The sequence below is a fragment of the Nerophis ophidion genome, linkage group LG07 (genome assembly GCF_033978795.1).
Source record: "Nerophis ophidion isolate RoL-2023_Sa linkage group LG07, RoL_Noph_v1.0, whole genome shotgun sequence".
Taxonomy (NCBI): Eukaryota; Metazoa; Chordata; class Actinopteri; order Syngnathiformes; family Syngnathidae; genus Nerophis; species Nerophis ophidion.
The window spans coordinates 29127452-29153394 of record NC_084617.1 but is presented as its reverse complement, the minus strand read 5'-3'; the positions used below and the strand labels follow the sequence as shown (position 1 = coordinate 29153394).

The window sequence follows — 25943 nt, the reverse complement described above, 5'->3', positions numbered from 1 at the left end:
ATGTACATGTATATATATATATATATACACGCATGTATATATATATACATATATATATATACATATATATATATACATATATATATATATATACATATATATATATATATATATATATATATATATATGTGTAACTATTTATATATATATTTATATATATATTCGTATATATACATACGCATACATATATATGTGTATATATACAGTTGTGGTCAAAACTTTACATACACTTGTAAAGAATATAAGGTCATGGCTGTCTTGAGTTTCCAATAATTTCTGCAACTCTTATTTGTTTGTGATAGAGTGACTCAAGCACATACTTGTTGGTCACAAAAACATTCAAGAAGTTTGGTTCTTTTATGAATTTATTATGGGTCTACTGAAAATGTGACCAAATCTGCTGGGTCAAAAGTATACATACAGCAATGTTATATTTCGTCACATGTCCCTTGGCAAGTTTCACTGCAATAAGGCGCTTTTGGTAGCCATCCACAAGCTTCTGGCATGCTTTCGGTTAAATTTTTGACCACCTCTCTTGACAAAATTGGTGCAGCTTAGCTAAATTTGTTGGTTTTCTGACATGGACTTGTTTCTTCAGCATTGCCCACATGTTTAAGTCAGGACTTTGGGAAGGCTATTCTAAAACCTTCATTCTAGCCTGATTTAGCCATTCTTTTTGACGCGTGTTTGCGGACATTGTCCCGTTGGAACACACAACTGCGCACAGGACCCAACCTCCGGGCTGATGATTTTAGGTTGCCCTAAAGAATTTGGAAGTAATCCTCCTTTTACATTGTCCCATTTACTCTCTGTAAACCACCAGTTCTACTGACAGCAAAACAGGCCCAGAGCATAAAACTACCACCCCCATGCCTTACCTTTTGTCTTCCAAACATATTACTGGGTATTGTGCCCAAACAGCACAATTTTTGTTTCATCTGACATCACATGGACAAAGATAAGACCTTCTGGAGGAAAAGTTATGTGGTCAGATGAAAACAAAATTAAGCTGTTTGGCCACAATACCCAGCAGATTTGGTCACATTTTCAGTAGACCCAAAAATAAATTCATAAAACAACCAAACCTCATGATTGTTTTTTGTGACCAATGTGCTCCAATTACTATACCCCCCAAAAAACAAGAGTTGTAGAAATGATTGGAAACTCAAGACAGCCATGACATTTTGTTCTTTACAAGTGCATGTAATTGACAGATTTAAGCATTGAAAGTAAAAAAATAAAAATATTATTATTTTTAACACTTTTTTGAGTGGGACCTTTTTGGATCCCTGATAATTTTTGTGGGATCTTTCTTCATACAACCTGTCATTTCACAAAAAATAATAATGGATCAAAATCAATGTTGTAAAGTATTACTGACCTATTTTCAAATACCTCAGTTGAAATGATCTACTTTGACATTTTTTGATGGGAATTAATTGCATATTTTGCGTATTTTTCCAGAAAGAAAAAAAAAATACAAAATGGGCATACAAGAGTAAAAAAAACATCAATAAAACTTTATATAGACCGATCCAAAGTTGATCTGGAGATTTAAGCTTAGAAAACAATTTTTTTAAAAATGTATTTAATAATGAGAACCTTCCAGGTCCCTGGGACCAAACATAAGGGAAACCTAAAGTAGTCAGTACTACCGACAAAATCAAGTTTTACCTATAAAAACATTTAATTTGGTACCCATCCCTAATTGTCCAGGCAGATGGGAGTCCTGGTTCAGTTCCAGGTTTTTCCCCTTGTTTGTTGGAAGTGAGTGAGTCATACCTCCAGGCAGGCCAGGTGAACGTCTTTGATGATGCACTGACTTCCAGACAAGACGGACTGTTTCAGTAGCAGGCAGCTGAGCTCCAGGGTGGCAAGGCGCACTCTACCATCTGAACACAGGACCAATACAGCAATAAGCCACACTTGCACAGTTCTGGGAGGGACACTTTGGAGATTGCAAATGACCTGGGTGTGCTGCCAGACTCATGACTCGGATCAGCCTCTCTGCAAGAACCAAACTGTAGGAACTTCTATCCTGGTCGGGGACTGGCAGCTGCAACCTCTCCAGGAGATCACCGTTGATGCCTGAGGAAAGAGATGTAAAACATTTTGGTCAGGTGTATGCTTTGTGTTCAAAAACTAATAAAACTTTACCTAAATATAAATGTAGCTTCAGGTCACGTCCAGTCTTCTAACATACATTGTATCCTATGTAACTAGATCAATACAGTCCTCCCTCGCCACATCGCGCTTCCAATATCGGGGCTTCACTATGTCAAGATTATTGTCTATAACTGTACATAAATACAGTGTTCCCTCAATTAACGCTGGGGTAACGTTCCAAAAAATACCTGCTTTATGTGAAATCCGTGTAGTCAAAGTTGAAATTTTCCCCCCCCGTTTTTTATGTTTTCGTTCAGCATATATATTTTTTAATTTACACTATGTTTTTTCATTTACAGATTTTTGTTTTCATTTACTGTGCATGATATTTCATCCATCCATCCATTTTCTACCGCTTATTCCCTTTCGGGGTCGCGGGGGGCGCTGGCGCCTATCTCAGCTACAATCGGGCGGAAGGCGGGGTACACCCTGGACAAGTCGCCACCTCATCGCAGGGCAAACACAGATAGACAGACAACATTCACACTCACATTCACACACTAGGGCCAATTTAGTGTTGCCAATCAACCATTTACACGTTTTTTAAAATTTATTATGGTTTTTTCCTATACACGTTTTTTTTTAATTATTTTGTTCGTTTACACGTTTTTTTAAAAATGTATACATTTTATTTTATTTATTATGTTTTATTTGTTTATATTTTATATATATTATGTTTTTTGTTTAAACATTTTTTTATTTGTTATGTTTTTTTGTTTACAGTTTTTTTTATTTATTTATTATGTTTTATTACTTTACACGTTTTTTATTTATTATGTTTTTTGTTTACATGTTTTTTATTAGGGATTTTTTTCCGTTTCAACATTTTTTCGTTTACAGGTTGTTTTTTATTTATAATGTTTTTTGTTTACATGTTTTTTTATTTATAGTTTTTTCAATTACGGGTTTTTTAAATTGATTATGTTTTTTCGTTTACACGTTTTTTATTTATTAAGTTTTTTTCGTTTACACGTTTTTTTTCCATTTATTATGTGTTTTTTTCATTTACAATACTGTACAGGATATGTATGCTCGCATAGTAGTTCTGCAGACTTCATGGCTGGCTCGCATCGTGGTCACTCCGTGATCACGTACGACCGCCAGACACTTCTGGATATGGACATATCGGGCCGTTTTGGACTGATAGACGCGGGCGTGCTAAACATGCTAACTAGCATGGGGATACGTCGGCGGCTACATCCAGCGGCTTGTGAAGCAGCGGAGTCTAGTAGCAGCGGGGGCCGTCTACGGAGCAGACGCCAGCGGTGTGATCGGAAACGCGGATGTCGAGCGGGGCTAAAAACAAAGCAGAAGGCTAATCCCCACAGAACACCACTTTCCTCCACCCTGAAGACGGATTTAAATAAAGGATGCGAGACTACTGGTCTGGGTAAGGAGTCAGTTAAATTAGAACAAGTTTTTTCTGCTTTGAGTGTTTCAGAGTTGGACATGTGTTTTACTGAGGTGGCTAACTATGATGCGTGCAGTTTATCAAAGCAACAAACAAACAATCGGAAAATCCCCGTTACTGAGGAGGCTAACCATGATGCGTGCAGTTTATCAAAGCAACAATCAAACAATCGGAACATTCCCGTCGTATCAATTCCTAGATATGGTCGTAACTATACTAAATGCACTGGGCATAATAAACACAACATTATTAATATTGCTACTACGGATAATTTGATAAAAAATTCCCTAAAACAGCCCACTACCTATAATATAGGTTTTTTAAACATAAGATCATTGTCTCCCAAAACGTTGTTAGTTAATGATATCATCAGAGACAACAATCTTAACGTCATCGGTCTCAGTGAAACCTGGCTTAAACCAAACGACTTTTTTGCGCTAAATGAGGCATGTCCTCCTAACTTTACACATGCGCATATTGCCCGTCCGCTTAAAAGGGGTGGGGGGGTCGCACTAATATACAACGAAAACTTTAACCTTAGTCCTAACATAAATAATAAATATAAATCGTTTGAGGTGCTTACTATGAGGTCTGTCACACCGCTGCCTCTACACCTGGCTGTTATCTACCGCCCCCCAGGGCCCTGTTCGGACTTTATCAATGAATTCTCAGAGTTCGTTGCTGATCTAGTGACACACGCCGATAATATAATCATAATGGGGGACTTTAATATCCATATGAATACCCCATCGGACCCACCGTGCGTAGCGCTCCAGACTATAATTGATAGCTGTGGTCTCACACAAATAATAAATGAACCCACGCATCGCAACGGTAATACGATAGACCTAGTGCTTGTCAGGGGTATCACCGCTTCCAAAGTTACGATACTCCCGTATACTAAAGTATTGTCCGATCATTACCTTATAAAATTCGAGGTTCAGACGCATGTTCGTCAAACTAATAATAATAATAACTGCTATAGCAGCCGCAACATTAATACGGCCACAACGACAACTCTTGCTGACCTACTGCCCTCGGTAATGGCACCATTCCCAAAGTATGTGGGCTCTATTGATAACCTCACTAACAACTTTAACGACGCCCTGCGCGAAACCATTGATAACATAGCACCGCTAAAGTTAAAAAAGGCTCCAAAAAAGCGCACCCCGTGGTTTACAGAAGAAACTAGAGCTCAGAAATTATTATGCAGAAAGCTGGAACGCAAATGGCGCACGACTAAACTTGAGGTGCACCATCAAGCATTTAGTGATGGTTTAATAACTTATAAACGCATGCTTACCTTAGCTAAAGCTAATTATTACTCAAATCTCATCCACCGTAATAAAAACGATCCTAAATTTTTGTTTAGTACGGTAGCATCACTAACCCAACAAGGGACTCCTTCCAGTAGCTCCACCCACTCAGCTGATGACTTTATGCAATTCTTTAGTAAGAAAATTGAAGTCATTAGAAAGGAGATTAAAGACAATGCGTCCCAGCTACAACGGGGTTCTATTAACACTGACACGATTGTATATACGGCGGATACTGCCCTCCAAAATAGTTTCTCTCGTTTTGAGGAAATAACATTAGAGGAATTGTTACAACGTGTAAATGGAATAAAACAAACAACATGTTTACTTGACCCTCTTCCTGGGAAACTGATCAAGGAGCTCTTTGTATTATTAGGTCCATCAGTGCTAAATATTATAAACTTATCACTTTCCTCGGGCACTGTTCCCCTAGCATTCAAAAAAGCAGTTATTCATCCTCTTCTTAAAAGACCTAACCTCGATCCTGACCTCATGGTAAACTACCGACCGGTGTCTCACCTTCCCTTTATTTCAAAAATCCTCGAAAAAATTGTTGCGGAGCAGTTAAATGAACACTTAGCGTCTAACAATCTATGTGAAACCTTTCAATCCGGTTTCAGGGCAAATCACTCGACGGAGACAGCCCTCGCAAAAATGACTAATGATCTATTGCTAACGATGGATTCTGATGCGTCATCTATGTTGCTGCTCCTCGATCTTAGCGCTGCTTTCGATACCGTCGATCATAATATTTTATTAGAACGTATCAAAACACGAATTGGTATGTCAGACTTAGCCCTGTCTTGGTTTAACTCTTATCTTACTGATAGGATGCAGTGTGTCTCCCATAACAATGTGACCTCGGACTACGTTAAGGTAACGTGTGGAGTTCCCCAGGGTTCGGTCCTTGGCCCTGCACTCTTCAGCATCTACATGCTGCCTCTAGGTGACATCATACGCAAATACGGTGTTAGCTTTCACTGTTATGCTGATGACACCCAACTCTACATGCCCCTAAAGCTGACCAACACGCCGGATTGTAGTCAGCTGGAGGCGTGTCTTAATGAAATTAAACAATGGATGTCCGCTAACTTTTTGCAACTCAACGCCAAAAAAACGGAAATGCTGATTATCGGTCCTGCTAGACACCGAACTCTATTTAATAATACAACTCTAACATTTGACAACCAAACAATTAAACAAGGCGACACGGTAAAGAATCTGGGTATTATCTTCGACCCAACTCTCTCCTTTGAGGCACACATTAAAAGCGTTACTAAAACGGCCTTCTTTCATCTCCGTAATATCGCTAAAATTCGCTCCATTCTGTCCACTAAAGACGCTGAGATCATTATCCATGCGTTTGTTACGTCTCGCCTCGACTACTGTAACGTATTATTTTCGGGTCTCCCCATGTCTAGCATTAAAAGATTACAGTTGGTACAAAATGCGGCTGCTAGACTTTTGACAAGAACAAGAAAGTTTGATCACATTACGCCTGTACTGGCTCACCTGCACTGGCTTCCTGTGCACTTAAGATGTGACTTTAAGGTTTTACTACTTACGTATAAAATACTACACGGTCTAGCTCCATCCTATCTTGCCGATTGTATTGTACCATATGTCCCGGCAAGAAATCTGCGTTCAAAGGACTCCGGCTTGTTAGTGATTCCCAAAGCCCAAAAAAAGTCTGCGGGCTATAGAGCGTTTTCCGTTCGGGCTCCAGTACTCTGGAATGCCCTCCCGGTAACAGTTCGAGATGCCACCTCAGTAGAAGCATTTAAGTCTCACCTTAAAACTCATTTGTATACTGTAGCCTTTAAATAGACTCCCTTTTTAGACCAGTTGATCTGCTGTTTCTTTTCTTTTTCTTCTATGTCCCACTCTCCCCTGTGGAGGGGGTCCGGTCCGATCCGGTGGCCATGTACTGCTTGCCTGTGTATCGGTTGGGGACATCTCTGCGCTGCTGATCCGCCTCGACATCTCTGCGCTGCTGAGCCGCCTCCGCTTGGGATGGTTTCCTGCTGGCTCCGCTGTGAACGGGACTCTCGCTGCAGAGTTGGACCCGCTTTGGACTGGACTCTCGCGACTGTGTTGGATCCATTGTGGATTGAACTTTCACAGTATCATGTTAGACCCGCTCGACATCCATTGCTTTCCTCCTCTCTAAGGTTCTCATAATCATTATTGTCACAGACGTCCCACTGGATCATTATTGTCACCGATGTCCCACTGGGTGTGAGTTTTCCTTGCCCTTATGTGGGCCTACCGAGGATGTCGTGGTGGTTTGTGCAGCCCTTTGAGACACTAGTGATTTAGGGCTATATAAGTAAACATTGATTGATTGATTGATTGATTGATCAAAAAATTTTGTAAATTAGGCAAGCTGAACAAATTCTGTAGTGTACAGGACACATGGCATGAAGAAGATTGATTGATAATGGTCAACAGTCCCTTGGCCAATCAGGACGCAGAAACACAATGCGCATTAATACGCTGTGAAAAAAAAATCTGTGAACCGTGTTGTAGCGAGGTAACACATACACATATATATATATGTATATATATATATATATATATATATATATATATATATATATATATATATATACATATATATATATATATATATATATACGAAGCATATTCTACATATTTATGGTGGAAATTAAGTTTTTTACTGTGCAGTATTTTTTTTGTTTGGTTTAAATGTATTTTGAACATGTATGCAATGGCAAGAGATATAAATGTTTATATTTCTCTTCACAACATGTTTAAAATGGAGTAGGAAGGAGGTTCATGCTGCCCCTTTTCCAATTCATAACAATTTAGTAGCACATTGACCCTTCTTGTCCTCGTTTTGAATGAATGCTACAGATCTCTTAGCAATAGTTAAGTCACTTATGGTTCGCAAATGAGGTGAATAATATCTAATTTTTAATAAATGTTCATCAAAAGTATTCTTTTTAGTAATTTGTAAACACTTATAGTTTGCAGAGCCTCTTCAAGTGGATCGATCATATTAGTACATTGTTTGTTAAAACATGCCATCATTTAATTCCACTTACTGATATACTAAATGTCTTAAGTGTTGTGTGTGCATACAAATGTTTGAAATTACACATTTCTCTAAGGTTATATTTCTCTTCTTTTGTTAAGAAGTATTTTTGGGTAGCAAATGCAAATAATTTAATTTCAAACATTTCTGATATTTTTAGTAACACAGTTAGTGAATGAAGTGTACTTTTGCAGTTCATTTCCCCATATTTCTGCACAATCACTCAGGTATGGTAACACTAGCGAGCAGTAGAGAATATAAAGTGATTTTTGGTCAAGTGCATATTTTGCTTTACCTTATGTTGTATATTTTTATATGAGATTTCCAGTTAATTTTATCATCAATTATTACGCCTAAAAATGTTGTTTCTTTTACTCTGTCAATGTCTACTCCGTCCATTTTCTATCATTGTGGATTGTTGTGGCAAACGATAAACATATTGAGCGAAACGTCCGTTTCCGGCTTGAAAGTGCCAACGCCAACAACACGGCAACTAATCTTGGCGCTATCTTCACAACTTTTTGATGCATCTCATCTTCAACTCCTGCCTCATCAATAACACATATTTGGTGGGACTTTTCATCAGGGTCACTTAGTACATTGTTTATTAATCCATGCCATCATTTAATTCCACATACTGATATACTAAAAAGTTTAAGTGCTGTACGTGCATTCAAATTTATGAAATTAGATCACTATAAGGGGTTATATTATGATTTATTTTCTATATGTAAACACTTCCCAGTGGTCTACATAACACGTAACGGTGGTGTTTTTGTCAGAATGTTGCATAGATGATGTTTTACAGACCAACTTCAGGCCTCTTTCAGCCATGTTGTAGTGTTTAGCACTTTTGCAGTGAGTCTGCTGACAGGTATAAGTTTGAACTATACACTATTTCATATTTGAAATAGCAACAGCGCAGGATGCATGTGCACGTACGAGCCAGTCTTCCCCTCAACAAAAGGGAAGAGTGAAAAAAAGGAACTTATTGACTACAATGGCGGACTCCCGTAGAGCACTTTGGGTAAATTTATACCATATGTGGATAATCCGCTGATGTCAATATCGGTGAAATTGTCACAAATTGGGCAATTTACGAAGAGGTTGTTTGGCGGAAGTGTGAAGGAAGGCAAGATTGTTTAAAAACAATATTTCCTCCGTTGATCCATTGTTTGATTTTTTAAATTTTCTGGACTTATGCAGATCCAAGATACACAAAAGAGGTACCAATATGTAAGAAAAGTTGCTTTGCCTTGTAAGTGCCAGATGAAGTATTTCCACAAAGTGGTTCTGTTGTAGTGGCCGGGTGACTGCCATAGCAATGCTGCTACTAGTGAGTACAGTAATCTACAGTAAAACACACTCAAGGCTATTATATTGGATAAAGCGTAATTTCATGTTTAGAGGGCTCTAATTATGTTATTAACATATTTAAAAACTATTGTTTATGTTTCAACTATGAAATGACAGCACGATGCTAACAACACGGCTAATGGTCAAAGCTGCGACTGCCAAGTTGACCGACTTTTGACAGAACAACTTACGTCCATGGTAGCCCAGGTCTAACTTAAAAATAATTACTCAGGATGCGATGAAGTATTTCCACGTATTGTTTTTGTTGTAGTGGCCGGGTGACTGCCAAAGCAATGATGCTACTAGTGAGCACTGTAATCTACAGTAGAACACACTCAAGGCTACTATATTGGGTGAAACCAGCGTATTTTCATGTTTAGAGGGCTTTAATTATGATATAAACATATTAAGAAACTATTGTTTATGATCCATCTATAAAATGACAACACAATGCTAACAACACGGCTAATTGTGGAAGCTGTGACTGCCCAGTTGACCGAACAACTTACGTCCATGGAAGGCCAGGTCTAAATTAGGAAGAATTACCTAGGATGCGATGAAGTATTTCCACCCTGTGTCTCTGTTGTAGTGGCCAGGTGACTGCCATAGCAATGACGCTACTAGTGAGCACTGTAACCTACAGTAGAACACACTCAAGGCTACTATATTGGGTGAAACCAGCATAATTTTATGTTTAGAGGGCTCTATTAATGTTATAAACATATTTAGAAACTATTTTTTAAGCTCCAACTAGGATAATACGTTTATTACAGTCAGGCCTGGAACCAATTAGCCGTGATAAACGATGGATGACTGCAATGCATTCAGGTAAATATTCTGATGGCTGAGAAGCCATTGTAACAAAACAAAACAACTTTACATGAAATAAAAGAAGCAACCTTTGCTGTGTGAGACGGCATACAGCAGGCAGAGGACAAACAGGGCATGGTAGTCATCGTCAGTGCAGTCCAGGGCGCTGTACACCATGTCCAAGAAGGGCCTACGGCACGGGAGAAGAGGAAATCAGACTTTTCTTGCCAAACCCGGACGTGCGGCACGTTAGCGTGCACCTGCTCCTCTGGGTGTGTGTGCGCATGGCAGCTTCCGTCTTCTCTTCGTCTGTGATGTTCTGCTCGGTCAGCTCCGTCACTTTACAAGTGTCCATCACCACCATCTCGATCTCTGGACGTGCAAAAACACAGATGCGGTCATAACGTGCACGTGTGAGAGCCTTTTTTTTTTTTACACAAGAATGGTCACTAGGCAGTTTCCCTTTCACTTTCACTCATAACTATCAGTACATTGACAAATGTATTTATTTATTGGTTAAAATACATATATATATATATATATATATATATATATATATATATATATATATACATATACATATATATATATACATATATATATATATATATATATATATATATATATATATATATGTATATATATATATATTCATAGCTCATTAAGAATGTGAATCTTACAACTCCTGATTATTGGGTTGACATTTAGATTGATATTCAATTATCGATTCAACAAGATTCTTTATTTAAACCAATTATTGCAATATATTATTTGATATATAACAGGGGTGTCCAAAGTGCGGCACAGGGGCCATCACACAGGTAAAATGTAAAGAGAAAAGTAAAAAAAACAAAAAAAACTGTCATTGCTAAGAAAAAAAAAACATGTATAATAATGAATCAAAATCAATGTTATTAAAGGGTTCAATTACTTCACATGAAATATTCCACTTTGTCATGTTTTGGAGGAAAATGTATATCTTGCCATAAAAAGGGTTTTGTTTAAAAAAAAAAAGACATCAAGCATAAAATAAATAAATAAATAAAACTATATATTGCCATGTAGATCTGAAGTTGATGTAGAGCAGGGGTGACCAAAGTGCGGCCCGGGGGCCGTCTGCAGCCCGCAGCTATTTTTTAACGGGCCGCGGCACATTCTGAAAAAACTACGGTAGTAAAAAAAAAAAAAAACATAAAAAATTTGAATAATAGAGTACATAGGTGAAATGTAAAGAGAAAAGTTAAAAAAACAACCCTAAAAAACCTGTCATTGGCTAAAAAAAAAAAATCAAAATCAATGCTGTCATGAATTTTGCCGTATTGATGGGTCCAACTACTTTACATCAAATATGCCACTTTGACATTTTTGGGAGGAAAATGTTGCATATTTTGCCATAAAAATGTTTACAAAAAAAAAAAAAAATACAACTCTATATAACTCTTTATAACAATATATAGCTTCCCGCCATAAAAGGAACATGTTGGTGTCATTAATTATGATCATGATATTAACTGATCTCCAAAGTGACACACAACTTTGGTATATAAATTGCCTGTCAAGTCAGACAGGACTTCACAATTCTGTAAGCGTTTAAAGATCTGTGTTTCGCTTTTTTCCTTATTTACTTTGGTAGAGACCCTCAACAGGAGATATTTAAAGTGAAATTGTACTTTTAAAAAAATATATATTTTGTCTATAATTCACAATCCTTATGTGATCCAACAACACATTTGCTTTTCTTTCATTCGTGCATTCTAAATCGTAAATAAACGCTAGCAAAAGCCATCTAACAATGGAGGTGAAAGAAATCGCCCTATTACACCTATAAAGCGCTCTAAAAACATCCAAATACTACGCTCGACGTTTTATATACACTTATATTTTTGATCCTGAATTGATCTTCAAGGGGTTGAATACTTTTGTCAATAAGATATTAAGAAAAATTTCCTTTTTTGGTATTTTGTAAAATACAGTGTTACAATTTAAGTTGCAATTGTCTATTTGACACATCTTTATTTGATATGACTATAAACAAAATACGGAATAAATGTCCAACTTGCTAAAACACCAAAATTGTGTGGGGGTTGAATAATTTTGATCACAACTGTACAAGTTTTAGAAGCTGTGTGCTAAACATATGCAGCTTTAGTCAAACACTAACTATTGCTAAGTGCTAAACAAGATATACAAACATAATAAAACAATCACTTACTGTACGGCACAATGTCTGCTCTCACTAGGATAAAGACTGATGGAATGTTTAAATCTTCCCTTTTAGGTAGTTTTTTTTTAAAAACAGGTGCCGCAAACGAGAGTCTCTTAGTGTCTTTCTCGCCATCTCCCAGTCTAAGTTGGATGTCAAAGTTGACGCAACCTTCTACTATCCAGGTGAGAGACATGATTTATCAATATGTCAATACAGCAGCATAAGCTAGTTAACTCTCTGTGATCACGCCGCTGCTAAAAATTAGTTCCTCAACCTTCGCGCTTATAATAAAAATATCGTTAATACTTGTTAATATTCAGGTCACGACATGTAAATTGATGAAATAATGTACTCCCGTTAGCTGCATTTTTAGCGACCTCGTATTTGCCATATTTTTCGACTTAGAATGCATAAAAAAAGAAAAACGTGTTCCAAATCGAGGAGAAGTTTTGCCTCCTTTCAAGTTCCCTCCGACTCATCAATGTCGTCTGTGGGCCTGTTTGGGGATGTCTTGAATCTGTCCCTTGAGGGGGGTGCTATGAGTAGCTGTGCAGCTGGGGAGCCACAGCTACCTTTAACTCCAGTGCATCTGCCGCAGTCGCCTCCATCCACCCCGGTGGACCTACAGCCTCCGCAACCTGACGCACGGGTGGCCATCTCGTTGGATGTGGCTCTTTCGTGGGCGACCGCCTCGCCAGTTGAGGCGGCGAGTTGCCACCTGACTCTTCCCTGATGGTTGCAGGAACACTTGGCCTGGCGGTCCACCCCCTTGTCCTCCCTCCGCCCACCCCGTGACTTTGGACTTTTTAGTTTTTCTAGAAACGTCTACTATCTGTTATGGGAAGGGGAGCTACTTTCAGGCTTGTCACTGACAGGTTGGTTATGTTTTAGTATTTTCTCTGTTTGTGTTTTATTTCCTGTCAGCGATTTTATTTTCGTCCAGTTTCCTGCTTGTCTCCCTGAGCGCTGTTTCCCCTCACCTGCGGCTGATTGGTAGCCTGTCACACCTGGTGTCAATCAGCCGGCTACTATTTATACCTGCCTCACTCTCCATTCAGTGCTGGAGTATTGTTAGCGGGTTCCTGTTTGCTGTTTCCAGTTTACCTGTTTCCTGTTTTCCAGCATTTTATTTTTGACGTTAAAAGTCATGTTTTCCTGCATCAAGCCTGCCATCTCTGCATCTTGGGGTTCGTCACCAACACCTCCTGACACTACTGTTAATACAAGTTCTTTGAAGGTTACAGTAGCACTAAAAAAAGTCATTATTTTGTCAATCCATTATTGTGTTTTTTAGAGTGTTTCAAGGGCGGATTAGTGTACTCCCTTTAGCCACCTCCTACTTGCCTTATTTTACGACTTAGAATGCATCAAAAAAAGGAAAACGTGTTGTCTTGCCTCATGATTGTGAATGACAAAGTTCAGTTCTCCTTCAAAATAAGAGAATAAAATAAAATGATGAATGTTTATTTTAAGTTTATTTTACTTATTTTTCCCTTTTCATTGTGTTAAGAATGGTAAACTTTAAAAATAAAATTTACTGTTAATACAAGTTCTTTGAAGGATAAAGTAGCACTAAAAAAAGTAATTATTTTGTCAATCCATTATTGTGTTTTTTAGAGTGTTTCATGGGCGGATTAGTGTACTTCCTTTAGCCACCTCGTACTTGCCATATTTTACGACTTAGAATGCATCAAAAAAGAAAAACGTGTTGTCTTGCCTCAGGATTGTGAATGATAGGCAACATTACAAAAAAGTACAGTTGTCCTTAAAAATAAGAGAATAATATAAATTAATGAATGTTTATTGTAAGTATACTTGACTTATTTTTACCTTTTCATCAAGTTAAGAATGGTAAACTTTAAAAATAGTCTCTACTGTTCTTTGAAGGCAACAGTAGGACAAAAAAAAAGTCATTAATTTGTCACTCAGTTGTTGTTTTGAAATCCAAACAAGTCAAAGGTTGAATTCTAAATGAATGATGCACACAGTTGCCAGAGGAAGAAGACAGGCGGACAGGTGAGGCGGACAGGATGGATGACGTCATTGTGGCAATGGACAATTTACTTCAGGTGACGAGCAATGGCGTATGGTGAGTGGTCGCCATGGGAACCAAATGAAAGCAAAAGAGGCAGGAGGGCCTCGTCTCAAAACTAGGCAAAGAGAATAATTGTTTTGGAGCTACAAAGTGTAAGAGTTACGTAACTATGGAGAACTTTCTTGTTTCTCTTCCTGGTTTGGAGAGGAGGGCTGCTGCCAAGGTGTTGTGGTGATAATTAACGGAGATGGAGGAGGACAAAAGCGTGGCAGTCTCACACTCACCTTCCGCCGCTTCCCCACTCGCTCTGCTCGCCTTAGAACTCCCACCTGCTCCCACAAGCTCTGTACCTTTTCCCTTCTCCCTCTCTCCTCCTCTGCCGCCATCTTCCCAGCCCTCCTCGCCCGCTTCCCGGCTGCTGCCGCCTCCTGCACCCCCATCGTCCTCCTCCTCGCCCAGGTTCTTGTAGTTTGGCCTCTTCTGGGTCCTTTTGCGACCACGGTGGCGGGAAAGCTCCAGCGAGCGCTCCAAAGACTCTGGCGGCTTGGTGAAGCGGCGCACCGCTGCGGAGCTGGCCTGCAAAAGACATCAGAGTTGGTATTTTATTCTAAAACTAATGACTATACTTTCATGTGAATCAGAACCTTGCTTTTATATAAAATCCAAAACCAGTGAAGTTGGCACGTTGTGTAAATGGTAAATAAAAAGACAATACAATGATTTGCAAATCCTTTTCAACTTATATGTCCCATTGAATAGACTGCAAAGACAAGATATTTAATGTTCACACTGAGAAACTTTGTTATTTTTTGCAAAAATTAGCTGATTTGGAATTTGATGCCTGCACATGTTTCAAAAAAGCTGGCAAAGTGTCGAAAAAGACTGAGAAAGTTGAGGAATGCTCATCAAACACTTATTTGGAAAATCCCACAGGTGAACAGGCTAATAAGGGAACAGGTGAGTGCCATTATTGGGTATGAAAGTAGCTTCCATTCACAAACAAGGATCGGGCGAGGGTCACCACTTTCTGAACAAATGCATGAGTAAATTGTCCAACAGTATATGAACATCATTTCTCAACAAGCTATTGCAATGAATTTAGGGATTTCACCATCTACGGTTCGTAATATCATCAAAAGGTTCAGAGAATCTGAAAAAATCCCTGCACGTAAGCGGCTAAGCCCATGACCCTCGAGCCCTCAAGCGGTACTGCATCAAAAAGCGACATCAGTGTGTAAGGATATGACCACATGGGCTCAGGAACACTTCAGAAAACCACTGTCAGTAGCTACAGTTGGTCGCTACATCTTTAAGTGCAAGTTAAAACTCTACTATGCCAAGCCAAAGCCATTTATCAACAACACCAAAAAACGCCGCCGGTTTTGCTGGGCCCGAGCTCATCTAAGATGGACTGATGCAAAGTGGAAAAGTGCTGTGGTCTGAAAAGTCCATATTTTAAACTGGTTTTGGAAACTTTGGACGTCGTGTCCTCCGAAACAAAGAGGAAAAGAACCATCCGGACTGTTCTAGGCGCAAGTTGAAAAGCCAGCATCTGTGATGGTATGGGGGTGTATTAGTGCCCAAGGCATGGGTAACTTACACATCTGTGAAGGCACCATTAATGCTGAAAGGTACATACAGGTTATGGAGCAACATATGTTGCCATCTAAGCAACGTTATCATGGACGTCCCTGATTATTTCAGCAAGACAATGCCAAGACATGTGTTATAACAGCGTGGCTTCATAGTAAAAGAGTGCGGGGGTACTAGACTGGCCTGCCTGTAGTCCAGACCAGTCTCCCATTGAAAATGTGTGACGCATTATGAAGCCTCAATACCACAAAGGAGACCCCGGACTGTTTAACAACTTAAGCTGTACATTGAGCAAGAATGGGAAAGAATTTCACCTGAAAATGCTTCAAAAATTGGTCTCCTCAGTTCCCAAACGTTTACTGAGTGTTGTTAAAAGGAAAGGCCATGTAACACAGTGGTAAAATGCCCCTGTGATAACTTTATTGCAAGAAAAAAATCCTAAGTTAATGATTATTTGCAAAAAAGAGTTAAGTTTCTCAGTGTGAACATTACATATTTTGTCTTTGCAGTCTATTCAATTGAAAAATATTTGCAAATCATTGCATTCCGTTGTTATTTACCATTTCCACAACATCCCAAATTCACTGGTTTGGTTTTTGTAAAAGTCAAATGTTTTTAACTCAAATAAATTGCTTGATGGGTTATAGGCATCCAAGAGGTCATATTACCCAAAACTTGTATTGCTTGTTGAAACCTCTTTTTATGTGTTTGGTTATCAAATGATATTAAAATCTCATGGAACGATATCGTCATGGTTTTAAAGATGAACTGCCTTTTTTTATTTTTTTATTTGTTCATTCATTATCCTTATGCAAGACCAGAACACGCTTTTCTTTTTAAAGCATGTTAACACATGTTCTTCTTTTCTGATGCCTTCTAAGTTGTAAAATAGGGCAAGTACGAGGTGGCTTACGGGAGTACACTAATCCAGTGGTTCTCAAATGGGGGTACGCGTACCCCTGGGGGTACTTGAAGGTATGACAAAGGGTACGTGAGATTTTCAAAAAATATTCCAAAAATAGCAACAATTCAAAAATCCTTTATAAATATATTTATTGAATAATACTTAAAAAAAATATTAATGTAAGTTCATAAACTGTGAAAAGAAATGCAATGATGCAATATTCAGTGTTGACAGCTAGATTTTTTGTGGATATTTTACATAAATATTGATGTTAAAGATTTCTTTTTTTGTGAATAAATGTTTAGAATTAAGTTCATGAATCCAGATGGATCTCTATTACAATCCCCAAAGAGGGTACTTTAAGTGGATGATTACTTCTATGTGTAGAAATCTCTATTTATAATTGAATCACTTGTTTATTTTTCAAAAAGTTTTTAGTAATTTTTTTTATCTTTTTTTCGAAATAGTTCAAGAAGGACCACTACAAATGAGCAATATTTTGCACTGTCATTCAATTTAATAAATCAGAAACTGATGACATAGTGCTGTATTTTACTTCTTTATCTTTTTTTTTCAACCAAAAATGCTTTGCTCTGATTAGGACGGACTTGAATTTAAAAAATGTTCACAGGGGGTACATCACTGAAAAAAGGTTGCACTAATCCAGCAATTAAACACTCAAAAAAAATAATAATGGATTGACAAAATAAATACTTTTTTTTAGTGCTACTTTAGCCTTCAAATAACTTGTATTAACAGGAGAGGCTATATTTTAAAGTTTACTATTCTTAAAACAATGAAAAGGTAACAATAAGTCAAATAAACGTACAATAAACATTCCTTATTGTATCTTGTTCTCTTATTTTGAAGGAGAACTGTACTTTTTTGTAACTTTGCCTATCATTCACAATCCTTTTGCAAGAGAAGAACTTATTTTTCTTTTTAATGCATTCTAAATGGTAAAACATGTTAAATACGAGGTAGCTAAAAATGCAGCTAATGGGAGTACATTATTCCGTCTAAAAAACCCATCCACAAAGCGCCAATAATACTCCATTCACATGTCGTGCCCTGAATTTAACAAGTATTACCCATATTGTTATTAATTACAAAGTTTGTATAAGGGCTAATACAAATAAACTATTTTTAGGGTTAACTAGCTTATGCTGCCATATTGACAGTTTGGGTCATGGGCGCAGTCAGGTGTTCCAACAGGAAAATGACCCCAAACATGTCAAAAGTGGTAAAAGAATGGCTAAATCAGGCTAGAATTAAGGTTTTAGAATGGCCTTCGCAAAGTCCTTACTTGTGGCGACCAACTGTAGTTACTGACGTGTGGACAATTCTGAAGAAACACGTCCATGTCAGAAAACCAAAAAACTTTAGCTTAACTGCAGCAATTTAGTCAAGAGGAATGGTCAAAAATTCAAGCAGAAGTTTGTAAATGGCTACCAAAAGCGCCTTATTGCAGTGAAACTTGCCAAGGGACATGTAAGCAAATATTAACATTGCTGTATGTATACTTTGGATCCAACAGGTTTGGTCACATTTTCAGTAGACCCATAATAAATTCACAACAGAATGAAACTTTGTGAATGTTTTTTGTGACCAACAAGTATGTGCTCCAATCACTGTATTATAAAAAAAAATAAGAATTGTATAAATGATTGGAAACTCAAAACAGCCATGACATTATCCATCCATCCATCCATTTCCTACCGCTTATTCCCTTTCGGGGTCGCGGGGGGCGCTGGCGCCTATCTCAGCTACAATCGGGCAGAAGGCCGGGTACACCCTGGACAAGTCGCCACCTCATCGCAGGGCCAACACAGATAGACAGACAACATTCACACTCACATTCACAAACTAGGGCCAAATTAGTGTTGACAATCAACCTATAATTGATAGCTGTGGTCTTACACAAATAATAAATGAACCGACGCATCGCAGCGGTAATACGATAGACCTAGTGCTTGTCAGAGGTATCACCGTCTCCAAAGTTATGATACTCCCGTATACTAAAGTAATGTCCGATCATTACCTTATAAAATTCGAAGTTCAGACTCATGTTCGGCAAGCTAATAATAATAATAACTGCTATAGCAGCCGCAACATTAATGCTGCCACAACGACGACTCTTGCGGACCTACTGCCCTCGGTAATGGCACCGTTCCCAAAGTATGTGGGCTCTATTGATAACCTCACTAACAACTTTAACAACGCCCTGCGCGAAACCATTGATAGTATAGCACCGCTGAAGTTAAAAAAGGCTCCAAAAAGGCGTACGCCATGGTTTACTGAAGAAACTAGAGCTCAGAAATTATTATGTAGAAAGCTGGAACGCAAATGGCGCACGACTAAACTTGAGGTGCACCATCAAGCATGGAGTGATAGTTTAATAACTTATAAACGCATGCTTACCTTAGCTAAAACTAATTATTACTCAAATCTCATCCGCATTAATAAAAACGATCCAAAATTTTTGTTTAGTACAGTAGCATCGCTAACCCAACAAGGGACTCCTTCCAGTAGCTCCACCTATTCGGCAGATGACTTTATGAAGTTCTTTAATAAGAAAATTGAACTTATTAGAAAGGAGATTAAAGACAATGCGTCCCAGCTACAACGGGGTTATAGTAACACAGATACGATTGTATATACGGCGGATACTGCAAATATCCAAAATAGTTTCTCTCGTTTTGATGAAATAACATTAGAAGGATTGTTACAACGTGTAAATGGAATAAAACAAACAACATGTTTACTTGACCCACTTCCTGGGAAACTTATCAAGGAGCTTTTTGTATTATTAGGTCCATCAGTGCTAAATATTATAAACTTATCACTTTCCTCGGGCACTGTTCCCGTTGCATTCAAAAAAGCGGTTATTCATCCTCTCCTTAAAAGACCTAACCTCGATCCTGACCTCATGGTAAACTACCGACCGGTGTCTCACCTTCCCTTTATTTCGAAAATCCTCGAAAAAATTGTTGCAGAGCAGCTAAATGAGCACTTAGCGTTTAACAATCTATGTGAAACCTTTCAATCCGGTTTCAGGGAAAATCACTCGACTGAGACAGCCCTCGCAAAACTGACTAATGATCTATTGCTAACGATGGACTCTGATGCGTCATCTATGTTGCTGCTCCTCGATCTTAGCGCTGCTTTCGATACCGTCGATCATAATATTTTATTAGAGCGTATCAAAATACGAATTGGTATGTCAGACTCAGCCCTGTCATGGTTTAACTCTTATCTTACTGATAGGATGCAGTGCGTCTCCTATAACAGTGTGACCTCGGACTATGTTAAGGTAACGTGTGGAGTTCCCCAGGGTTCGGTCCTTGGCCCTGTACTCTTCAGCATCTACATGCTGCCGCTAGGTGACGTCATACGCAAATACGGTATTAGCTTTCACTGTTATGCTGATGACACCCAACTTTACATGCCCCTAAAGCTGACCAACACGCCGGACTGTAGTCAGTTGGAAGCGTGTCTTAATGAAATTAAACAATGGATGTCCGCTAACTTTTTGCAACTTAATGCCAAAAAAACGGAAATGCTGATTATCGGTCCTGCTAGACACCGACCTCTATTTAATAATACAACTTTAACATTTGACAACCAAATAATAAAACAAGGTGACTCTGTAAAAAATCTGGGTATTATCTTTGACCCAACTCTCTCCTTTGAGTCACACATTAAAAGCGTTACTAAAACGGCCTTCTTTCATCTCCGTAATATCGCTAAAATTCGCTCCATTTTGTCCACTAAAGACGCCGAGATCATTATCCATGCGTTTGTTACGTCTCGTCTCGATTACTGTAACGTATTATTTTCGGGTCTCCCCATGTCTAGCATTAAAAGATTACAGTTGGTACAAAATGCGGCTGCTAGACTTTTGACAAGAACAAGAAAATTTGATCATATTACGCCTGTACTGGCTCACCTGCACTGGCTTCCTGTGCACTTAAGATGTGACTTTAAGGTTTTACTACTTACGTATAAAATACTACACGGTCTAGCTCCAGCCTATCTTGCCGATTGTATTGTACCGTATGTCCCGGCAAGAAATCTGCGTTCAAAAGACTCCGGCTTATTAGTGATTCCTGGAGCTCAAAAAAAGTCTGCGGGCTATAGAGCGTTTTCCGTTCGGGCTCCAGTACTCTGGAATGCCCTCCCGGTAACAGTTCGAGATGCTACCTCAGTAGAAGCATTTAAGTCTCATCTTAAAACTCATCTGTATACTCTAGCCTTTAAATAGACCTCCTTTTTAGACCAGTTGATCTGCCGCTTCTTTTCTTTCTCCTATGTCCCCCCCTCCCTTGTGGAGGGGGTCCGGTCCGATGACCATGGATGAAGTACTGACTGTCCAGAGTCGAGACCCAGGATGGACCGCTCGTCGGGACCCAGGATGGACCGCTCGCCTGTATCGGTTGGGGACATCTCTACGCTGCTGATCCGCTTGAGATGGTTTCCTGTGGACGGGACTCTCACTGCTGTCTTGGAGCCACTATGGATTGAACTTTCACAGTATCATGTTAGACCCGCTCGACATCCATTGCTTTCGGTCCCCTAGAGGGGGGGGGGGTTGCCCACATCTGAGGTCCTCTCCAAGGTTTCTCATAGTCAGCATTGTCACTGGCGTCCCACTGAATGTAAATTCTCCCTGCCCACTGGGTGTGAGTTTTCCTTGCCCTTTTGTGGGTTCTTCCGAGGATGTTGTAGTCGTAATGATTTGTGCAGTCCTTTGAGACATTTGTGATTTGGGGCTATATAAATAAACATTGATTGATTGATTGATTGATCCCCAGGTGCATGTCTTTGGAAGTGGGAGGAAGCCGGAGTACCCGGAGGGAACCCACGCATTCACGGGGAGAACATGCAAACTCCACACAGAAAGATCCCAAGCCTGGATTTGAACCCAGGTCTGCAGGACCTTCGTATTGTGAGGCAGACGCACTAACCCCTCTGCCACCGTATATATATATATATATATATATATATATATATATATATATATATATACAGATATATATATATATATATATATATATACAGATATATATATATATATATATATATATATATATATATATATATATATATATATATATATATATGTATACAAAAAACCCCAAACCAGTGAAGTTGGCATGTTGTGTAAATGGTAAATAAAAACAGAATACAATGACTTGCAAATCCTTTTCAACTTATATTCAATGGAATGGACTGCAAACACAAGATATTTAATGTTCCAACTGGAAAACATATTTTTTTTGCAAGTATCAGCTTATTTGGAATTTGATGCCTGCAACCTGTTTCAAAAAAGCCTGAGAAAGTTGAAGAATGCTCATCAAACACTTATTTGGAACATCCCACAGGTGAACAGGTGAGTGCCATGATTGGGTATAAAAGCAGCTTCCGTGAAATGCTTAGTCATTCACGAAAAAAGATGGGGCGATGGTCGCCACTTTGTGAACAAATGCCTGAGCAGTATAACTTGGTTGGTAGAATTGGCCGTGCCAGCAACATGAGGGTTGCAGGTTCGATCCCCGCTTCCGCCATTCTAGTCACCGCTGTTGTGTCCTTGGGCAAGACACTTTACCCACTTTCTCCCAGTGCCACCCACACGGGTTTTAATGTAACTTAGATATTGGGTTTCACTATGTAAAGCGCTTTGAGTCACTAGAAAAAAAGGGCTATATAAATATAATTCACAGTTCACTTCAAATTGTACAACAGTTTAATAAAGAGCTATTGCATGGAATTTAGGGATTTTATCATCTACGATCCGTAATATCATCAAAAGGTTCAGAGAATCTGGAGAAATCACTGCACATAAACGATGTGCAGTGGAAATGTAAATGTGATGATGGATAACTAGTACATTTAACTTACATCTGTAAGTGCAAGTTAAAACTCTACTATGCAAAGCCAAAACCATTTATCAACAACACCCAGAAACTCCACCGACTTCGCTGGGCCGGAGCTCATCTAAGATGGACTGATGCAAAGTAGAAAAGTGTTCTGTTGTCTGATGAGTCCACATTACAAATTATTTTTGGAAACTGTGGACGTCGTGTCCTCTAGAGCAAAAAAGAAAAGAACCATCCTGATTGTTATTTGTGCAAAGTTGAAAAGCCAGCATATGTAATGGTAGAGGTGTCCCCCTGCTTGAGCCAGTGCATGTCCAGGCCCGTCTGAAGTTTGCCAGAGAGCACATGGATGATACAGCAGAGGATTGGGAGAATGTCATGTGGTCAGATGAAACCAACATAGAACTTTTTGGTATAAACTCAACTCGTCATGTTCGGAGGAGGAAGAATACTGAGTTGCATTCCAAGAACACTATAACTACTGCGAAGCATGGGGATGGAAACATCATGCTTTGGGGCTGTTTTTCTGCTAAGGGGACAGGTCGACTGATCCGTGTTAAGGAAAGAATGAATGGGGCCATGTATTGTGAGATTTTGAGCCAAAACCCACTTCCATCAGTGAGAGCTTTGAAGATGAATCGTGGCTGGGTCTTCCAGCATGACAATGATCCCAAACACACCGCCCGGGCAACGAATGAGTGGCTCCGTAAGAAGCATTTGAAAGTCCTGGAGTGGCCTAGCCAGTCTCCAGACCTCAACCCCATAGAAAATCTGTGGAGGGAGTTGAAAGTCTGTGTTGCTCGGCGACAGCCCTAAAACATCACTGCTCTCGAGAAGATCTGCATAGAGGAATGGGCCAAAATACCAGCTACTGTGTGTGCAAACCTGGTAAAGACCTATAGTAATCGTTTGACCTCTGTTGTTGCCAACAAAGGTTATATTACAAAGTATTGAGTTGAATTTTTGTTATTGACCAACTACTTATTTTCCACCATAATTTACAAATAAATTCTTTTAAATTCCTACAATGTGAATTCCTGTATTTTTTTTTTCACATTCTGTCTCTCACAGTTGAAGTGTACCTATGACGAAAAGTACAGACCTCAGTCATCATTTTAAGTGGGAGAACTTGCACAATCGGTGGCTGACTAAATCCTTTTTTGCCCCACAGTATATATAAATATATGTGTGTGTGTGTACATATGTATATATATATATATATATATATATATATATATATAAATATATATATATATATACACAGTATATATATCCATCCATCCATCCGTTTTCTACCACTTGTCCCTTATGGGGTCACGGAGTCGCATCTCAGCTGTATTCTGTTATGTTATGAATTTAAAATATGAGTCCTTTAAAAGGAGGTTTTCAAAACCTTCAAGTGGCTGCCGAGAGGGCAATAACTTTCCAAAATTGCATTTGTATTTGCATTACTTTAGTGTTGTTTATACATTGTTTTTTCGCCGGTATGGATAGTTTAGACATGAGGATCTATTACTCCTACTTTACGATGAAGCTTTAGCGGTTAGCTTCGTGTGTGGTCCTTCTTGGTTTGTGTGTTTGTGAAGCATGCTTGGCCTTTGTTTTCCTCTAAACCTCCAGTGATAATGTTACGTGGAAAAAAACACGCCATGGTGGTGAGGATTAGTATGTTTAAAAGTTGGCGACCCACAGTGTACAGACAATGCGTTCGTTGCAGCTGGCTCTCAAATTGGAGTCGGTTTTCTAGCAGGACATGCCCCTTCCTGGAATCCATGCAACTGCTGCATGTGTGTACAAAGAAATATGGAAATATAAATGTGATGATGGATAACTAGTACTAGTGAAAAATACAGACATTTAAATAATATATGCGTTCTGTTACACCACTAATGGTAACATAAACGAATCAATGCTGTTCTTGTTAAATGTTTTGGTTAAAAAAAAAAAGTACGTTTCAAAAAGCCCCTTTAACTGCTGCTGATATATATAAAGAAGGTGCACATAAAGTCCAAAGATGCCTTTCAGAAACCTATATACAACCCAGCCTTTACCGGATAAACATCTACCAAGATAAGAGCGATGCAAGACCGCACAGACACACGCTGGCTGACTCTTTCTTACAGTAAATAGCTGCTGATGTGTCAGTTTGATGACGCCAAAGCGTTTGCGCTTCATCACTGCAGCACAGATAGTGACCGACAAACACAAGAATCAACCGCACGCGTGCACACCAACAGGAAACAGCTGGTGGTATAGAAAATAATTTGGCAACAGTGTCTTACAGTAAAGCTGAGTTATGATAATAATTAGGGCTGTGAATCTTTGGGCACCACATGATTCGATTCGATTCTTGGAGGTAATGATTCGATTTAGAATTGATTAAAAATCAATACTTTTTTTGTAACATTGGGTGCCAGTTCTATGAATAAATACATTTCTCCATAAAATAGATACTCAGCCCTGATAAATGTATACATATCTTAAAATAAAACTGGTTTTGTCGAATAAAATTCTACCCAAACATTTAATAAAGTCAAATACAAATAAGGCAAGAAGTTGAGTTGAGTTTATTTCGAACATGCAAGCATACAAAATGATACATCACAATTTCCAGTTTCTCTTTTCAACATGTTCGAAAAGGAATAGGAAGAAGCAGAGTTTACTTATTCCTACCCCTTATCTTTTATATAACAGTTGCTAAAACTGTTGTTCACTTCCTGTTCTCAATGTCTTCACAATATACTCCATAAGTAATCACAATAAAAATAAATAAAAAAATAATTGTTGAAGTACCACATTTCCTCGAATAGCCGCCGGGCATGCAATTTACGCCTGGCTTGGATTACTGCCGGATAAAACTCGCTTCCCAAATTATTAAGAGCATGCTTGCTTTTACAGCTGGATCAAATCCGCGACATTTCGAATGGAGCTTTACCTGCCATCATTTTCAAAACGGCGGAGGAGTTTTTATTTGCTTTAACCGTGTGTAAACCAGGGGTCTTGTTCCACAGCCATACAGATCACACTAATGGTTGTGATATAAAACAATTTTAACACTCTTACTAATATGCGCCACACTCTGTGAACCCTAACCAAATAAGAATAACAAAAACATTTCTGGATAACATTGGCTCTGTAACACATAAACGCAACATAAGACTTACCCAGAATGCCGTGCATGCATCCATGACTCTTGGCTATATTATACA

At 38.7% G+C, this 25943-nt stretch overlaps 1 protein-coding gene across 2 annotated transcripts in view; it reads right to left on the bottom strand.

Moving 5' to 3' along the window:
• clec16a (C-type lectin domain containing 16A) overlaps positions 1 to 25943 on the bottom strand; it is a 139277-nt gene that overhangs the window by 41613 nt on the left and 71721 nt on the right. The window contains exons 10-14 of one of the 2 annotated variants that reach the window (XM_061905873.1): positions 14643 to 14934; positions 10378 to 10489; positions 10207 to 10307; positions 1969 to 2088; positions 1783 to 1892 (exon numbers count right to left, since the gene is read on the bottom strand). In XM_061905873.1, coding sequence (XP_061761857.1) covers positions 1783 to 1892; positions 1969 to 2088; positions 10207 to 10307; positions 10378 to 10489; positions 14643 to 14934 — 735 coding nt within the window. The remainder of the gene's footprint in view (positions 1 to 1782; positions 1893 to 1968; positions 2089 to 10206; positions 10308 to 10377; positions 10490 to 14642; positions 14935 to 25943) is intronic. The other variant, XM_061905874.1, reaches the window with a different exon arrangement.